General features: G+C 40.7%; 2 protein-coding genes across 10 annotated transcripts in view; both read right to left on the bottom strand.

The window, feature by feature from the left end:
- PPP1R1C (protein phosphatase 1 regulatory inhibitor subunit 1C) overlaps positions 1-11,861 on the bottom strand; it is a 57,643-nt gene extending 45,782 nt beyond the window's left edge. Inside the window, exons 1-2 of one of the 2 annotated variants that reach the window (XR_010473696.1) lie at positions 2,780-11,861; positions 451-511 (exon numbers count right to left, since the gene is read on the bottom strand). Coding sequence is in view for 1 of the 2 variants with exons in the window: in XM_065068919.1 (XP_064924991.1) it covers positions 451-511; positions 2,780-3,025 (307 nt within the window). In the remaining variant the exon portion in view is untranslated. The remainder of the gene's footprint in view (positions 1-450; positions 512-2,779) is intronic. The other variant, XM_065068919.1, reaches the window with a different exon arrangement.
- A 251-nt stretch (positions 11,862-12,112) lies between these two features.
- ITPRID2 (ITPR interacting domain containing 2) overlaps positions 12,113-18,313 on the bottom strand; it is a 57,968-nt gene continuing 51,767 nt past the window's right edge. For all 8 annotated transcript variants that reach the window (XM_065068909.1, XM_065068902.1, XM_065068910.1 and 5 more), the window contains exons 18-19: positions 12,908-13,032; positions 12,113-12,514 (exon numbers count right to left, since the gene is read on the bottom strand). In XM_065068909.1, coding sequence (XP_064924981.1) covers positions 12,922-13,032 — 111 coding nt within the window. In that variant the 3' untranslated portion in view covers positions 12,113-12,514; positions 12,908-12,921. The remainder of the gene's footprint in view (positions 12,515-12,907; positions 13,033-18,313) is intronic.

The raw sequence follows: 18,313 nt of genomic DNA, 5'->3' as shown, positions 1-18,313 counted from the left end.
CAAACATCACATGTTTCATTAGAAAACTAGAAAACAACCTGTTTTACAGAAGCAACTTTTTTTTTTAATTAGCCCTGGAGCCAGCCTGGTATCTTTAGAGATCGGAAAACTAAGACTAGGACTTCATGGATCTCCAAAGTATCCAGCTAGGGAAAGAAAAGGTTTGTGGACAGGAGTGCTGGATCATGTCCAGCGTAATCCTTGTACATACAACAAAATATTTACATGGAGGATAAAATCCTGAAATTACTGACATTATCTGGAGGCCAAGAGCTACACATATTCATGAGGTTTACTCCCAACTGTTCTAAGATCCATGATCCAGGTAATTCGATGTGTAGTACAATGAAATTAATGCTGGAATTTTAAAATCATGTAGTTAATAAAACCAATTTGCAGAAAGTCCTGTGTATACAAGTTCAATGGTTTAGAAGGTATTTTGGCACTTACCTGGGGGCACATGTTCATTCATGATGACGAGCGATGCTGGTGTAGGCCTTCTTTTCCTGATCTGTAACATGCATAAACCAAGGGTGCATCATTAGGGTGTCATTAGGGTGCATCAGCTGTCCCGCATCCAAAGAAAGCAAAAAACCCATCTGGTGCACTCCTGAGTATACACCAGGCAATGTTAAAAGATAAAATACTTAAAGAACAGCAGCACATCACTGTGTTACTGATTGCTCTCCTGGATGACAGTTATCAGGGTCATGCTACTGCTTGTACATAGAAAGCAAAGGCAGGGAGAAGAGCTTTCCAAAATACCTTTAGGATTTGCAGTCATCTTGAATTAAGTTTTTGGATGTGTATTGCTGACATGTATCAGTCATATCTCAAAATATTGGCATTTAGCTTTTCTTCAGGAAAATTATTGCAGTAGTTTGTGAGCTTATATGTGCAAATACCTAGTATTGTCATAGCTCTCACAAGTAATCATTAATGCTAGTATTTTGTAAGTGTACTTGAGAGCTGATATGGCATGCATGCCTCCCAGTGAATTTATGATATTTCTAAACTGTTGCCAGAGCTGTTACTATTGTTCTTTAGCTAAAGAAAAACAATACTTAGGACTTTCAAAATAACCTTTTCTAAGAGCACTATACAAGATATTTACCTATCAATATATAATAATGAATTCTATGCAATTCTTCTTATTCAGAGCTTATTTGGTTAAGTAGTTTTGTTCCATTTACAATGGTTGAACTATATGATATTGGACTACCACATTTGCATTGAAAGCTTTGTGTTGTTTCACTGAAGCCTTCAGGCTATTGTTATTCTATTGAATTTAAGAGAGGAACCAGAGTATTTAAGCTAGAAACCATTCTGATATATAACCTCAATGTCAGTGCATTTGTTCTTTCTTAGTTGCTGACAAAACATCTGTATTTAGCCGGATTCAAATTTTGCTTTGAGAGGTGTAAATGGAAAATTACATAATCAGAGTTAATGGGTTTATTCCAGATTAGTGTAACCATAGCTGACAGCAGAATTTATTACTTTGATTTCATCACACACCCACAGTGAAACTGTATAGCACTTGGAATTAGACTCACAACATAAAAAAAAGACTGCCCATAAATCCTGGGCAAAGTTTGGGCCACAGCACTTCAAAAGCCGTGGGAATTTCAGGAAATCCTAATCCTATAGTTCTCACAGATTTCAGAAAAATATCAGAACACATCCTGCTTTAATTCATTGTAGGGCTGTTCCATAAGATACAGACATCTTGCAGCTCAGAAGCGCCTATGGACAAAATGAAGACCCACAGCAATTCTCTCCTGCACCCTTCTAGTATTTCTTCATTCAGTGGTCACGCACAACTCATCATTTTCTGGCAAAGGCGGCTGCTTTTAAGAGGCACGACATCAGAATATTCAGGAAACTAGATACCTGTCCTAAAGGTGCAAATAGTTTGGTAGCTAATGGCACGGAACTGTCAAGGTTATAATATTCCCCTGGTATCATCTAAAACTAGACTTACCCAAATAGAAGCAAATGTCGAGAAGGACTTGGCACTGACAGAAATATACTGGGTCACCTAATTATGATTTAACCATCTTTTCTCGTAAGATTCCTTGTGTCCTTCTTTATGTGTATCTGTGCATATCTATACACAGTAGTAGACATATTTTCCTCCTTAGACATTTGTATTACTATATATATTACATGTATGTGTTTTGAGAGTGAGTCAAAACCCAAAATAGCACACACATAATTCCAACACTGACATGTCAGGCATATTTCTACATGTATATTTTTCAGACATGTAAAGTACTGTAACAATGACATAAACCTACATAAAAATAATGAGAAATACAGCAGGTAACTGGAGGGATAACTATTGTACAAAACATAATTCATATTTTCTCATGTTGAAATGATGGGCAAATAAGCTATCTTCTGCACACTGTTTCCATTAGGTACCTATTATCAGCTTCATATTTTGCTTTATATACAAATAAAATAGTTCAGCTGATTTGTTGAGAAAGTGTATTCATGTGAAGTGTATGTATTAGGGTACAAGTCTAGTTATAGAAAAGTCATGACAGATACATACCGAATAAACCTACCCAAGGTAAAGAAGCCTTACTCTGGCTAGAGGACACATCATCCTCCCTCTTTGGGTGTATCCAGACATCGTTATAACCTTCAGTGCATATAATCTATAGTTACACTAATATAAGTTAGAAAAGCATTTAGGCCTCAAGTATTAACTGTTCTCACCCTACATCTTGCCCCCCATTCCCTCAAAACGCGAAAAATTTGTTTTCCTTACCTGCTCAGCTGCCTCGGGATCTATTTGACTCTGAAACAGTGGCACAGCAAACTGTATTTTTTTAGGGCTGTTGGGCTCCATCGTGATGCTGAGGTGAGTCAGAGCGAAGAGCCTGGAGCTTGAGACTCGATCTGCTCCTCTCCTGGGTGCTCTCCCCGCAGCCAGGCTGAGTGCTCCCAGTAGCAGCTGCAACTCCCGACTTAGCAAGGGAATCTGCGTGAGCCGAGCAACTCCCTTATTCCACATCCATGGAGATGCCCACTGGCTTGGCTATTTTCTTTTTTTGCCCCTCTCCCCTCTTTTCTGCAGTCCTTCAGATCCTCTCAGCACAAAGCTGAAAGGAACAATAAGCTAATTGTGTACCAGTTCACTTCTACATATGCCAAGCATTCACTCAGAAGCTAATTGAAAATGCAATACTAGCATTGCATGGCCTGGAGCCCTGGGATTTGAAAAAGAGGATCTCTCCACTGTATATTACTAACTGGCTGCTCAGAAGTGCAATGCAAGCTCCCTCTGAGTATTGCTGATGGGCTCTTAATTATTGATGAACACAAATCAGGAAGTTTTCAGATTTTGAGGGCGGAGGTAGCAGAAGGGGTGGATGCAATAATTCCATCTCTGTTACAGTGTGCCAGACCTGCTCTCCTCTTCTCACCTATCAAACAATTGCCATTGCTCTATCAAATCCTTTTCTAAAACTCTTCCAGGAAGAGTTTTGATGATGATGCCACACAGATGCCTACACTTTCATGAAGCGTATCTGGTGTGCTAAGTGGGTTTGCACCTTATGGCTGGGTTTGTAGATTCAGACTGTTATCGCTTCTGATGGGCTTCACCTCACTTGATTTCAGATACTGAGAACATCCACATTTAAACCAGTTATCTGGATCCCTCATACTAGACACATCAAAGGGCATTTCAGTCTACCCTAGTTAAGCAGAATACAGTGTTTACTGGAGATGACATTTTCTCTCCATTAACCTTAGAAAAAATAAAAATGACTAGTTACTTCACTTTTAGATGGCCAAATCCTACTTCGGGGTACAAAATCTGTGCCTCCTTCCAAGATCAGGAAAATAATTTGGTCAGTCATACCAATAGTAGCCTTTGGTGAATATAATTCATTATCACTTTTCATTTCACCTTAATTCAAAAGAACTGTCTGAAACAGTACATAGCGACCACTGATGTAACCTCCTTCTTTGCTTAGAGCACCTGAGCACTGCCAGGCTGCCCAGCAGAGCTCCTTCGTGTGACAAAGGTGTGTTTGAGGCCAAAACTGGATCCACAGGCACAGGCAGAAAATGCTCCAGAGCCAGCTCAAAGGGTTGTGCTGAAAGCTCAGCTTTGAGCCCACAAGCATTGGGCCAATCTCTTGTTACATATACCTGCCAATTGGGAAGAAAGAGAAAATGAGGTACAGCAGGAAAACCCAGACTGGCCTAGCCTGTCAGAGTCAGCTTTACCTGCGATGAGGCTACCTGCATTTTGGTCAGGGTTTTGGAGGGCCTGTGAACATTCTCAACATGCGAAGGGAAACACACCCAGCCAGAACAAAGAGCAAACACATAAAATTCATGGAGAGGAGTAATAACCTGGGCCTGCCTCTGGCAGACCACAGTAAGGAAACAGCGAGCAGCTGAATTCAGAGCTGAGGCTGGACATCACACATCAGTGTTTCATGTGATAATTTTTAAGCCTTCACTATTCCTGCACGAAGAACCATAATTTGCTCTGTAGATATCTACAGACAATTTGAGCCAGAGCACAATTGCAGCAGTTCTGCTGGTACAACTAAGAGTCTAAGACACTAAAGTAGCGGAGGCACATGCCACTTTCACAAAGGACTATTAGAGAGTTATTTTCAGGACAGTCTAATTATCATGAACAGATACACCACTAACTTCAATGACAGCTTCAGACATAGAGAATCTACACAGGAATACACCTGGGGGGAAGACACACACAGGGATCAGAAGTTGTGACTTTTCTGATAAATTTTTACAGTTAACATAATCTTTGGTTTTGCAGTCCCAGATAACATGAGAAAAATGCTTCTCAGCTGCTTTGCTATTATATATAATAATAAATAGTATATTTTAAATACCGCATTTCTCTATGAAAAAACTGCCACAAAATATCTATTACAGCTGCCTACGAAACTTCATGTATTAAATTATGCTACAATTACAGCGTATGTTACTGTATTACAGGAGGTATAACTCTCACTATAAAGGCTCAAAATTTCTTATGTTAATGATAAAAGTTGAAAAACACATTCAGACAGTGGAAAAAATATTAAAATATTAAATGTCCAAAGGACTGCAGTGTTGTGTTTCAGCTCTAGACCACTGGACATGCTGTCTAAAGGAATCATGTCTCAAAGATGTTGCTAGAAAAGGTACCTGAGAAAAATGTTCAACAGTCTTTTGAAGAATTAAACCAATGAAAGCACTTCTTGGCAGGTTCAGAAGGGAGACAGACAACAGAGACAGGACAAGACACAAGGACAAATCCTTGATGGGGCTGCTATGAGGCCCACCAGCCATGTGATGTGGAAATATTTGCTTCTGCAGCTCTCCTCCCTGTGCCTATTTGCAGCTGGCGCCCAGCAATCTTCACATGCACTATAACAATACAAGTATTTTTAAAATAGTATAAGAGGCATATTTCAGAGACCACTAGGGTATAGCATTTCAGGATTACTACATCAGCTCACTCTTACACCTAATTTGCAGCACTAGATGTCTCCGGGCAAAGTGTGCTTGCATTTTCTATAGACTGCATCATAGTCTGGGAAAGAGCTGAAATGCATTTAAGTACTGCCAAATCCTTTTAGCTCATCTTCTGTTTTTAGTGCACTCCCCACGTTTCAAATTCCTTCATGATTCAGCTAAAACTATCATGTAAGAAAAAATAACAATAACCATCTAAGATCATTCCTTCCTATGTCATTCACTAGGTTCTGGTATGAAGTGCTGCCTTTTAATGTATTCTACTGTATTGACGAGCTACCAGAACACTCACAGCGCAGTTCCTGCTTGAGAGATTTTTCTTGCTGCATTAGGGTAGGTTTATATTTTTTTTTCCTAGCCAAATACAGAGGCTGCTGGGAAGAGAATTCAAGGGTCTCTGTCCTGTGCTTTCCTTACACAGTTTCTGCTGTGGTTGTGATCTGCCTCGGCTTCTCTGCTGTGGTCAGGGACTCCTGCAGCGTCAGCCAGCTGAGGAGAGGAGACAGAGCTGGAGCTGCTTGCGAAGGCCACCCACTTAAGGCTTTGGCTCCTAATTTCACCTGTGCAGATGCAGGGAAGCATTCACTCACAGTTCTCTGATCCACAAGGCAAAGACTCTGCTTGGCAGTGTCATTCCATGCCATGTCCCTTAGCACATGGAATAACTTTAATCCCCATTGTAGCCAATGATATGTCAGAACCTTTGGACAGATGTGTTAATCTATGCATTCCTGAGACTTTTCCTCACACCAGCATCTCCTCAGGTCACTGCTGGGCAGCCCCAGAAGGGAGGCAGAGTGCATGAACACTGAACTGTGTGCACTGTTGTGCACACCATACCTGTTCATGAACAGGTTTTTCTCCTGGGCTCTACACCAGGCTTTGCTCATAGGTGCTAAAATGACATGCAAACCTTTCAAGAATAAACAAAGTTCTATTAAAAATGGCACTGAAAATTTCCTTCCAAAATAGCGAAATCCAGGGGTTGCAATCAGGGTGGCTCCCACTCAACTGCTGGAAACACAGTTTGCTATTTATATGCAGAAAATGTGAAGAATTTAAAATCTGCAAGGGTGGGAGGGTGTAAAGCAAATCACATCCGCCTCATAAGCAGTAAGTGCTGCCGCAGGCAGGTCAAGAAGAAGAAGAGAAAGTCTTGCTGAGCAGCGACAGAGTCAGTGGGACATTTGGCAAAAGCTGTTGGCCTAGTAACAGCCTAACCCAAACATCCATCACCAGTACCCGTTCATTGAACACCAGGCTTGTCCATGACTATGTACTAACTAAATACATGGATTCACAAAGCCTAGATAAGTTAAAAATAGAGCTATACAGCTATTTCTATTTATGCCATCATTCCTTAGAGGTATAATTTTAATCATGATCAGTTTAAAGTCAGCTTTATCTGAGGACATAAGAACTGATACTATCTATTCAAGTCTTTCTCTGGGACTCACAACTCTCCAGACTGTCAGAGAATGTACAGACATTTACTGGTAGGTGCCATCCACTACTGTCCATAGAGCACACATATCCAAAACACAGGAAATGAGCTGGATTAATGGTAGGTAACCTGATCAGACAGTCAAAAGATTCATGTATAATATGGACTACAGTTCAATAGTGCAGAAACCAAAATTCTGGTACTGGTTTTAGGGAGGTATTTCAGCAAGCAGTCATGCTAGAATTTGCTTCTTTACCAACAACAGGGTAAATCTAATATATCTTTCAATAAGCAGAACTACTGTTGGCAGTTTACATAGACTTTAGAATGAAATTAAATCACCTTATTTACATAATAAATCTTTAATGAAAAAATAGACTGACTATACCATTGAATTAAACAATTAAAATATAAAATTGAGTTTCTACTGTATTTTTTAAAAAAAAGAAAAAACAAAAATTAAAATATAGAGCACGGAGAAGACAGACAAGAAATTAACTGCTAGAGTTTCGGAGTCTGAGTCGGAAAATTCAGTATACAAACATAGGCTAAAAACTAGATACATTCATGGAAAAGAGATCCATCAGGGATAACACCACTGGCCAGGACATCCCAGAGCCACCACCTGCTGAGAATGGCAGAGATGCTCCCCACACTCCCCCAGGGAACACTCTTCCAAAGGGCATCATTTGCTGTTGGCCGCTGAGGGGGTGAAGATATCGAAGGGGCTGGACCTTTGGTTTCATCTGCTGTGGCTGTTCCCATGTTAATGACTGCAACAAAACTCCAAGTGTTTCATGAGCCTGCACTACTACACTCCTCATATTTAAGAATAAGCAATCATCTCTTTACTAGGCTTTTCTTTTCATTACTTATGCCAGTGCAAAAATAAGCCTAGATGTAAGTTTTCCTGCACCCCCAATCACCACGATATTTAATTTATTAAGTACACATATAAAATTTACATTATTTAACATCAAGTATAGGACACTGCCCTTCAAAATCAAGTCCCATGTCTTTATGATCCTTTTCAACCAAAATCTAAAACTGAAGTCAAACACAGAAAACTAAACAGAAATATTTATGTGGATGTTTTCTTAATAAATTGACTCTGAGACTCCCTAATAACTTGCAGTATACAACCAAAGGAAAACGAGATTACTTCAGAAGATAAAGAGAAACTCTACATTATTATACGAAGTACTCACAAACTTAGAGATACCTGTGAAAGCAGGTATCTGTACCAAAGATTTCACAATAAGCAGAACAGCTCCTCACTCACTGAGGGAATTCCTGGTTCTCATTGTGCTGCCTTCTCCTTGCTACCATTTAATTGCTTCAGCATTGTCCAGCCTTTCCCCTTTTACCCTGTCAAAAAAAGAGAAATATATTTCTGCATATAATATTCACCATCACTCAGAAAGCATATATGCAAAATTGCATTATATGCAAGCTATTTAGAATTATTGAGTAATATTGTTTCTGTTTTTTTTTTTTTAATATCTTTTATTGTTACAATTGTTATCATAACATTATTGTGCATATTTATGCTATGGTATGAATATGAAGGATTAGCACCAGATCCAAAAATTACTTGTGAAATATCAAAGTAGATTTGCCATATGCCAAGGTAATGTTTCTTGTTTTTTCTGAAAATCAAACAATGTATTATTTTGAAATTATCCTGTTAATTCAGAAGAAAGTGGTGTATTGGACTGAAACCATCTATTTTACAACATCAAACAAGTTTCAGAGTCTTGGGTTTGTTCCCTATCGAAGAAACTCTTCCAAAAGAGAAATTTGCCAGCAGTTTAGGGGCAATTTGTTTTACACTGCTAGTTATGGCTTGAATTACTCCAGCTTCCAAATTTGTCTCTTCTTCTCTCTCCCTAATCAGTATCTTCCTGTGGCAAATTTCATTAAAACAGATTAATCTCTGGTATAACTGCATTAAAATGTCTAACCTATGCTATATTTCAGGTGTAACCCATTTGCTCAGCAGTACACAAAATCTAAAGGCAGGACAAACGCTGCCCCTCAAGACTCAGTAGAGTGATACTGGTGAGCATCAGTGGTTGGACTGCATCAGCAAGGCTTTAAATTCTCACCTTAAAAGAGACAGGAATCAGAGCAAATCGGTCCCTAGGAAATGCATGGCTTGGAGCCTCTCGGGCATCACTTGCCTTCCAAGAGCAAGTTGCTGAGGGCTTGCACACCACACAGTTTGAAAGAAAGAAGGAGATGCAGGGCAGCCTCCCTCCTGTGAGGGCTGTGTTCAGTAAAACTGCCTCATAGAACTTCAAGAGCCCATCAGTTCTTTCAGCAGGGCCACTCTGAGCCCTCTCTGCAAACAGCATTGCAGAACTACCAGCAGCAGGACCCTCTTCTCCTGCGTACTTACCCCCAGCCACATAGCTGGGTCCATGGTCATCCTCAGTCCTTTCCTTTTCAGGTCTCGCACCCACAGCGAGCAGCAGCAGCACCTCCCAGACATCGCAGTGCTGACGCAGGGAGAGCAGGGGCTGCTCCCACCTTTCCAGCTATTGCCTCCAGCCGCCCAACGCTGAGATGTCCCCACGTCATTTCAGCATAGGTCATTTTTGTAGCTTTTCACCGCAACAATGGGGGCTAGAAACATGTTTTCACTCACCCTAAAAAAAATAATAATAATACAAAAAAAAATCTCCAAGTACCAGGCCCCAAACCTGTGCCTGCTCTGAGCTGTGCCACAGGCAGCAGGCTGAAGACAAGTCAATTTTATTACCAACAGCGATGTAGCCATCCTGCACCCACTGAGAACAGCTAGCTCTTAGCGTTTCCAAAATACAGCCCTTGGCTTTATATTCCTGCAGCCAACTGGCAGCCCCAAAGATCACTATCACAGTGAAGTGTGGAAAAGCATCCAAAATATCTCTGGCATTACTGTTGGCTTTATTCACAGCAAATTTGATAAACCATTATTTATCAGCCACCAATAAAGCTGTTTCAATCTACATAGAATTCACATCAAATTTCAGGCTGGCAAAAAAAAGACAACACTAATTTGTAAGGAAAGTAGCAGTTTCAGTTGTTAAATAAAAGAAAAATTGTCCATGCTCAGAAAATCATTACAGCTGAATTGACATTGCTAAAGGGCAAGGCACCCAGGTTAGGCATGTGTCCAATAACAATGATGGCTGTTCCTAAGGCACAAGCAGAAATGTCAATAGAGGTTGATACCAGTACAGCTTAACTTACATGACAGCAGTGCACTACATATTTTTTTTCTAACAGGAGTTTATAGACATTCCTATAACTACATAAATGTCAGTCAGAAAATATTAGCTGGAACTATCTTTAAGAATAGCAAAAATCTGTTATCGGGATTATGGAAAAATAGGTGCTTGTATATTCATTAGTTTCAGTAGAGATTTTAGAAATGTCGTCTTGAAATGCCTTTATTTTAAATTACGCCAAGAACTTCACAAATCTGCCTCCCATCAGCTGAATGAAAAATTCACACTGTTTTTCATTTCTCAGGACATACTAAACATTAGTCTCTGTCGCTGAGAAAGCACCCCAGGCACACTGGATCGTTACCTCCAAGCTGCAAGGAGCCAGGCTGCATGGACAATGCTGCTGGCAGGTGCTGTGCAGTGGCTGCCAGCTCCTGAGCTGCTTTTCTCCATCACCCCCTCACGGCCACAGCTGTCACCTTTCTTGGAATGCCACTTCAAGTAGCACACAGGCATGGGACCTACATTAATGGTAAGTGTGTCAATTAATCTGGCTGGGGTATAAGGGGAGCATCTGCTGCTGCAATTATTTGAGTGGGTTTTGGGTTTGGACATTTGCGAAGGAAGGTTGCAGGCGCTCAGGTCTGGCTGGTCACTCTCCAGTGGCATTCTGGAATGGAACTGCCTGCTCACGCAAGCTCCAAAGGAAAGCAGAAACCTACTGCAGCTTACCACCTTGAACGGATTGCCACACATAAGTGCTGTCGGAGCTCATATTTCAACTTTTAACCATGTAGGATAAGGTTTTCAACAAAGCTCTGGCTCCACTCACAGGGATCAACTCTGAGAAGAGGTCAAGACCAACCAAATTCTTGGAACCACAACAGAAGCAAAAAACTTAGAGTTTGGTTTTAGGTGCCAACATTGTTCTCAAATTTCACATTTCCTAAGCATATAGTACCCCTTGAACATCTGAAAGCTTTTGGAAACTCAAGTCCTGAGCTTTGCTGCTATTCTCCATTCTGTGCACTATTTGATCAAACCTATATTACTTACTTTGCTTAAGAGTAAACCATGGTCAATGAAAAACAGACACAGATTATAGGCAAAATAAATATTTTATTGGTTTAATATACACTTTTGTTTAAGAAATCAGCCCTTGTGTGTCTTCCTAACACAATTTAAAATCTTATAAACTTTTCCATATAACATTGTTATATTTGAAACAATTTTTGATTAAAGACCTTGACATAGTGTAAAGAGTTTTAGTAGATGGAAATGGCAAATGAATAAAGAGATTCCAAGCACAGCAAAATGGGATATTACATATCCACTACATGTCTATTTGACCACATAAAACCTCCAATGATTTCCAGTTTGCTCCACTGGAACAAATACGTGTTCACCAGGCTAACTGAAAATACACTCAGTGACGGATGGGGAAGGAAAAGAGATTTTTTCCATTTTCTCCATAATACAAGCAAGGTCGTTCATCCATTCCAAGTTGCACATCCTAATTGCTTTCAGAAGATCAGTACTTTTATTGCATTTTGGTTAATAGGAAGCAGAAAATAACTTCTCTTGGTTTGACCGAAAGCAGTCAACACAAAGAGTGCTTAAAATAAGGCACTTTACTATAAAGGGATGGGCAAACAGTAAGGAAGCAAATAAAAATAATTAAAAGTTGTCTTCTACACAAAGATAAGGCTTTCAGTGTCAGAACTTTAAGTAGTTTAAGTAACCTCATGTCATTCTACCACTCTGCTAATAGTAACCGCCCCAAGAATTAACAGCAATTTTTACATCAGGATTGTTTCCTTCTGTTGAAGTGGCACTAAGTAACAGCAGTGGAAACCATTACTGGTTGTTTCAAGCTCTTAAAGTGAATCAGTTATTGCACAGTAAATACCTCATAGAGGTCAGTGTTTTGGGGGGGTTTTGTCTTTTTTTTTTTTTTTAAATTTTTGTAAAAAAGCTAGGCTGAATGCGTGTGTGTTATTTATAAACTGCTTATGTCTGGAAATCTTCAAGTTTCATGATGCATCATTAAAGAAAGAAATTAGCTACACAAAAATTTACAACAGGGACATACAAATAAATACAAAACCTTTCAGAGACCCACAGTTTTGTTGATGCTTTAAGGAAAGTAATGAACTAGTTAAAGTGTCTAAGTCTTTATAAATGAACTCAAGGAAAGGCACACACCATAGAATCAAGCATTGAATGCAGTAGCCTATCTCAGCAGCTTTAACATCTCCTGAAGCAAAAATAACTTGACTCTTTTGCCAGTGTACGCCGCTCAAAGCAGAATCCCATAGCGTTTCGGACTACATCCAACCTTACAGAAAACAAAAACCAAGACAAATATCTAAATTAGATTTTTGGAAGTCTGCTTGTTATGCTTAAGTATGTATTTTGATAATATTCATGGCTAAGGCAGGCAAACTACAGAAATCCTCTCACATGCTATATTCACATGCAAAGCCATCACAGAGCACACCAAAACCAAACACCACTGCGAGAAAGCTGACAATAGCATGAGCCAAACTATAAACCAATTGATCTTGCAAAGCTATCCAGGATTATCAGTATCCTCTGTATTTAATGAACTTCTATTTTGATCACTTATGTTTCAAGGGGAAAATGCAAACAAAGCAAGGTTTAAGTTAACAATGATATTTCATGTGACAAACAAAATAAAACCTGGTTGTGGCCATTTGCCAAAGATTACCTGCAGTACCCGTTTCATGGCTGTGTATCTTGTTTTGCAGTTGCAGATCTGCTTTGGGGTGATACAGCTGCTAACAATCCACTTACTATTTCTCGTCTTATTTCACCAACAATAGATTCCTTGATCTGAAAGGGATTAGCCAAAGTTTTAAGGTCAGCGAGTTATATAAGCAACGGATAAAACTAAATGATATTGCAGATATGCTTGACATTATTGACACATGAAAATGTACAACAGCAAAAATTCAACTGCCAAAAAAATGCAAACGGAAAAATATAAGAGGATTTCTCTTGGAAAAAAACCCGTAATTTTAAAGTTCTCAGAAATCACATAAATGCAAACCAAAGTAGGTGCTTTTGGTTTTTTTGGTTGGTTGGTTGGTTGGGTTTTATTTGCTTTTGTTTTGTTTGTTTGGTAAATATATCTGTGTTTTACACTTAGGATTAATAGTTTTAAGTTAAGAAAAAATACATTTTTACTGTGCTGAAGTTCTGAAAATGGCTTTTCAGGATACACACACCAAAAGCGCCCCAAATGCACCACTTTCTGACAGCAGTTGTTATCTCTTGAAAACACAGGCAGGACCGATCTGCCTCACAAATGAATTGTGCACTAGGAAAGATCCACGCCTATGAACATGAGCTGCTGTTTTCATACAAATCAAAAGGAGATGAATCCTAATTACATACTTTCAGCATCAAACATTGAACTTGAACTGTTGCTCACCCCATCAGTTGGCACCTGGGTATGATCTATGCCAGCAAAGACTATTTTTCACAGGACTGTGACAAAGCATTTACTCATTAAATTTTGCATAAAACAAAGCCAGGAGTTACTGTGAGCCCGCACCTGAGTGTGGCTGAGGCTAGAACAGAGGAAGAACAGAGCACTGATGGCTACGTAAAAGGGAGCAAACCCCAGTTCTACAACAGCGTATTATGCTGGAAAGGAGCAGGGCATGACAAAGAAAAATAACACAGGCTGCTCTCACAAGTATGAGAAATCTTTGGCACCAACTCATTTTTTGGATTGTCTTCACTTGAGGAAGCAGTGATAAGTCAGACACTGTTCCAAGCACGGGGAGGATGATGATGGTAAGAGAACGGAGCGGGGTCAGAGCCAAAGCCCAGCCACTGGGGTCACTCACTGGGGCACCCACCGGCCCAGTTAAGCCCACTTTTCTTCTTATTATTAAAAGGGCCAATAATTTCCTGGCATGAATAGCTGATCTTGGACTGAAGAAAATACTGTTCACAGTGTCACTTTAAAGTAGCTTTCAAGTGCCTGAGTAGTGGTAATGAACACAAGATTCAATGCCAGAAAAAAAGCTCTAATTTCTAATCCTGGTATTGCCAGTAACAAATCCCTTCATGTTGTGATGCCTCACCAATACCATGGGAATAATATTTACTCAAACCCAGCCTTCCCAATGGCATAGCCCTCTCATCATCTCCACGATCATCTTGCAATTCTTGTAAGTCTCCCCTTTTCCCGGTGCGTCAAAAGGATTAAGGAACAACGTCAGAAGGGTGGCAACAGCATTAGCAACAGGTTATTTATCCCTTGTTCTCACTGGCAAACAATTCAATCCCTAAACTATTAGTGGCAAAGTTCCTTATTTCACTACTGCTTTGCATCAAGTAGAAATTCAGAGACTCTAATATTATTGGGAAATAGGTTTCCGGTTGGGTTGTTAGCTGATTAACTGACCAAAGAAAAACCAGTGTGTCACAGGACCTGGCTTACTGATGGCCAAAGTCCTAAGGACGTCTACACCAGTGCACACAGGGATGCACAATGCTTTAGGACCGTTGTCAGTGCAGTAAGGGCTTTGGGATTTAGAAACACTGGCACAGGGAAACAGCCCCCCGGCTGTCTATCAGGCCACTGTCATAAGAGCCCTGCACTGCTCTCATCACTTTCCTTCGCCAGTATCACACAGGGTGGGTCTGTGACTACACTACAAAGCAGTTATTCAGTGCCCTTCCCTCACCAGATAGACAAAAATAAATCTCATTTTCCAAAGAAAACTGATAAAAGCTTCCCAAATCAGCAAGTAAATGGTCTAGTATGACAGTGTCATGGCGAGGTGAAGCAGCTCCTGTTCTGTCCTCAGCTCTTCCAACAACTTCTGGCTTGACCTTGGTGGGTCACTTGAGCCCTCTGCCTCTCACCTTCCCGCCCTGACAGAACAAGGACACTGCTGCTTCTTTTCCCTGCCACTGCTTCCTCCCTCCTTTCCAGACTCATCAAGGCCATTCTTGCGTGGCAAGCACGGCATCAATTCCTGCAGTGACTCAGTCCCATGCATGTGTCATGACAATTGCCAATGTTTGCCTTTTTCATTAGACACAATTTAGGGCAAGGTGCACCCTACCATTTACTCTGCAGAAGGCACCAGCCCACTGCCAAGGTTTCTTCCACACAAAAGAGAGAGGCAGTCAATGAACGCTCCGCCGGTATGTTTAGCAGTTGAGTGAAAAATCGATAATTTCAAAGGGGAGAGAACTCCCTCATTTATGGTACATATACTACATTGATACAACACTGACATTCAATGTTGCATTAACAAAACAGTACCACATTCATAGAGAGCTTTACTACAGTAACCCAGCGATCCTTCTCCCTGCGAAAAAATTAGCATAACTGTAATATTACGTTCCTGCTAAATAATGAACTGATTGAGAGTGAAATGTGCCACAGCAACAATTCTGGAGATGGGTGTTCTTCATCTGCTGATGGAAAATGAGCGCGAAGCTTTCACAGTCCCCATAGTCCTGATATGAGTTACATTTTCTAAATCAAAATAATTATTTTCTACTCTATTTTCTTCTTGTGCTACTTCCTTATGGCAGCAGCTGGTGAGTTTTATGCTCAAGATAGTAAGAAGAGGAATTCTATGCCTGCACAGGGGGAATATGAACAACCAACAGACAGAATCACAGAATCGACTGGGTTGGAAAAGACCTCAGAGATCATCGAGTCCAACCCTTGGTCCAACTCTAGTCCGTTTACTAGATCATGGCACTAAGTGCCATGTCCAATCTCAGTTTAAAAACCTCCAGGGACGGCGAGTCCACCACCTCCCTGGGCAGGCCATTCCAATGCCTGATCACTCTCTCTGTAAAGAATTTCTTTCTAATATCCAGCCTAAATTTCCCCTGGCAGAGTTTAAGCCCATGCCCCCTTGTCCTATTGCTAACTGCCTGGGAGAAGAGACCCATCCCCACCTGGCTATAACTTCCCTTCAGGTAGTTATAGAGAGTGATGAGGTCACCTCTAAGCCTCTTCTCTAGACTAAACAACCCCAGGTCCCTCAGCCTCTCCCCATAGGTCTTATGTTCAAGTCCCTTCACCAGTTGTGTTGCTCTTCTCTGGACCCGCTCCAGCACTTCAATGTCTTTCCTGAACTGAGGGGCCCAGAACTGAACACAATACTCCAGGTGTGGCCTCACCAATGCAGAGTACAGGGGAAGGGTCACTTCCCTTGTCCTGCTGACCACGTTATTTTTGATACAGGACAGGATACCGTTGGCCTTCTTGGCCACCTGGGCACACTGATGGCTCATGTTGAGCTTCCTGTCAATTAGTACCCCCAGGTCCCTTTCTGTCTGACATTTTTGATTGATGCTGAGTGAACATGGATTTGAATGGAAAAGGGAAGATTCTCTATAAAACCATCTCTCCATCCCATTAAGACCCATTACAGCCTCTTAAAACAGATGTTAACAGGAAAAACATACATTTCTTTAAAGCGTAACTTCATTAAATGTCATTTACAATAGAGATCTGTTAGCAAAACCAAAATCTGTACCATTCTCATGCAGAAAGCTTTTTAAACTATCACACCTCTTAAACTACACAAGAGTAGAGAGGGCCTGGCGGCACTCCTAGTAACACTGTGACCTACGAGTCAAGCAGTGTGTGCTTCATGTGATACTTCTGTGGAGGTCAGGCTGTAGTTTCCTCAAAACAAGAGGGCTTCTGTTCAACGTTTTAACATTTCAGATTGTTGAATGCTTTTCTGTGGGAGTTAGTCAGTTAACGCTAAAAGTTAACACCATGGGGTTTTCTAATGCCAGCAAATAGCTACAGGTCAAAGCTCACTTGCATTACAACCCACCCAGGCATATTCTGAAACACTGCCTGACTTCTCTTTCTCCAACACAGGGTCATGCAGCTACAGAGAATGGGAGGAATAAGCAAGGGTTTAACATTTGTGAGTGCAGGCATCAAGAATGCAACCTACCAGATTTCTTCTTTTGACAATGAAACTGGAATTCCTTTGCTAACAACAAGGCCACTTAAGGAAGACATTTCAATTTATGCTCTGTTTTAGCTCTTATGAAATACAAAAGATTTTCCTGACCAGTATTTAATAGCATATTCTGTTTCTGCAAAAACTACCAGGAGCTTCTAGCCAATTCATCTTCATTCTGACCTGCAAAACTTCTCATGTTGAGAATGAGAGCAGAAACCAGGCTGACAATGAAGTTGAACTGAGGGACAATCTCTGTGTGCTCAAACATTTGCGAAGTGAGTTAAGCTCAGCTATTTGCTGACTACTCATCTTTGAATAGCAGCCTCTCAGTTCAGTGCAGATTCTTTCTGCATTACAATGTCCTCAGTGCCACATAACCCAAAGAACAATCTCTGTGCAAAGAGTACACATCTTTATTTGCTATCAATTAATGAAGTTAAAGAGGGACTTTCACACAGGCTAACCTCAGAGAAAATATTGGCTGAAATAACTCTGTACTTCGACTCCAGCACCCTTTATTGTCTCTGCTGCTCTTACAATACATTTGAATTACAGCTCTCCTTCCTCTCTGTTTCTCCTTTAGCAATCCTCCACTACAACACCATTCCTCTGACACGCAGGTTTTTATAGAAGGGCTGAATACAAATGCAATATCCTGGCTTCACTTCAGAATCAGCAGCAGAGCGCAGGGCATGATAAATATGTGCCAGTCTCTAAGCATTCGGCAAGAAATCCCTTTAAAAAAGGCATGAAAGAAAAGAAAAATGAACCAGAATTTGGGACATCTAGGAGTATTTTATGACCTCTCCAAAACAAGACCTTTCCCAAAACTCCTTTCAATTTTAGCTGCTTTAGAGAAGATGGTGGCAAAAGGGTGGCAGAGGGGGAATACATTTCAAAACTGAATGCTTGCCCCCCTGCCTCATTCACTCCTTTGCTTTCAAAGTGGAGGTGTAAAGTTGTAGCATCACAAGCTCCACTGGAAAGATCTGTAAAGATCAGTGATGGTCAGAAGGTGTTCAGCTCCTAATGCTGAGCACAGTAATTATGAGGCCATTGGTTTGCTGGTACCTCACTGTGAGCTGACTGCGGTGCCCATCCTTCCACAGGATAATGCCACTTTCCATAACTCATCCCAGTGACTC

The sequence above is a fragment of the Columba livia genome, chromosome 7 (assembly GCF_036013475.1).
Source record: "Columba livia isolate bColLiv1 breed racing homer chromosome 7, bColLiv1.pat.W.v2, whole genome shotgun sequence".
Taxonomy (NCBI): domain Eukaryota; kingdom Metazoa; phylum Chordata; class Aves; order Columbiformes; family Columbidae; genus Columba; species Columba livia.
Note: the sequence above shows the minus strand (reverse complement) of the source record. Positions and strands in the feature narration are given on the sequence as shown.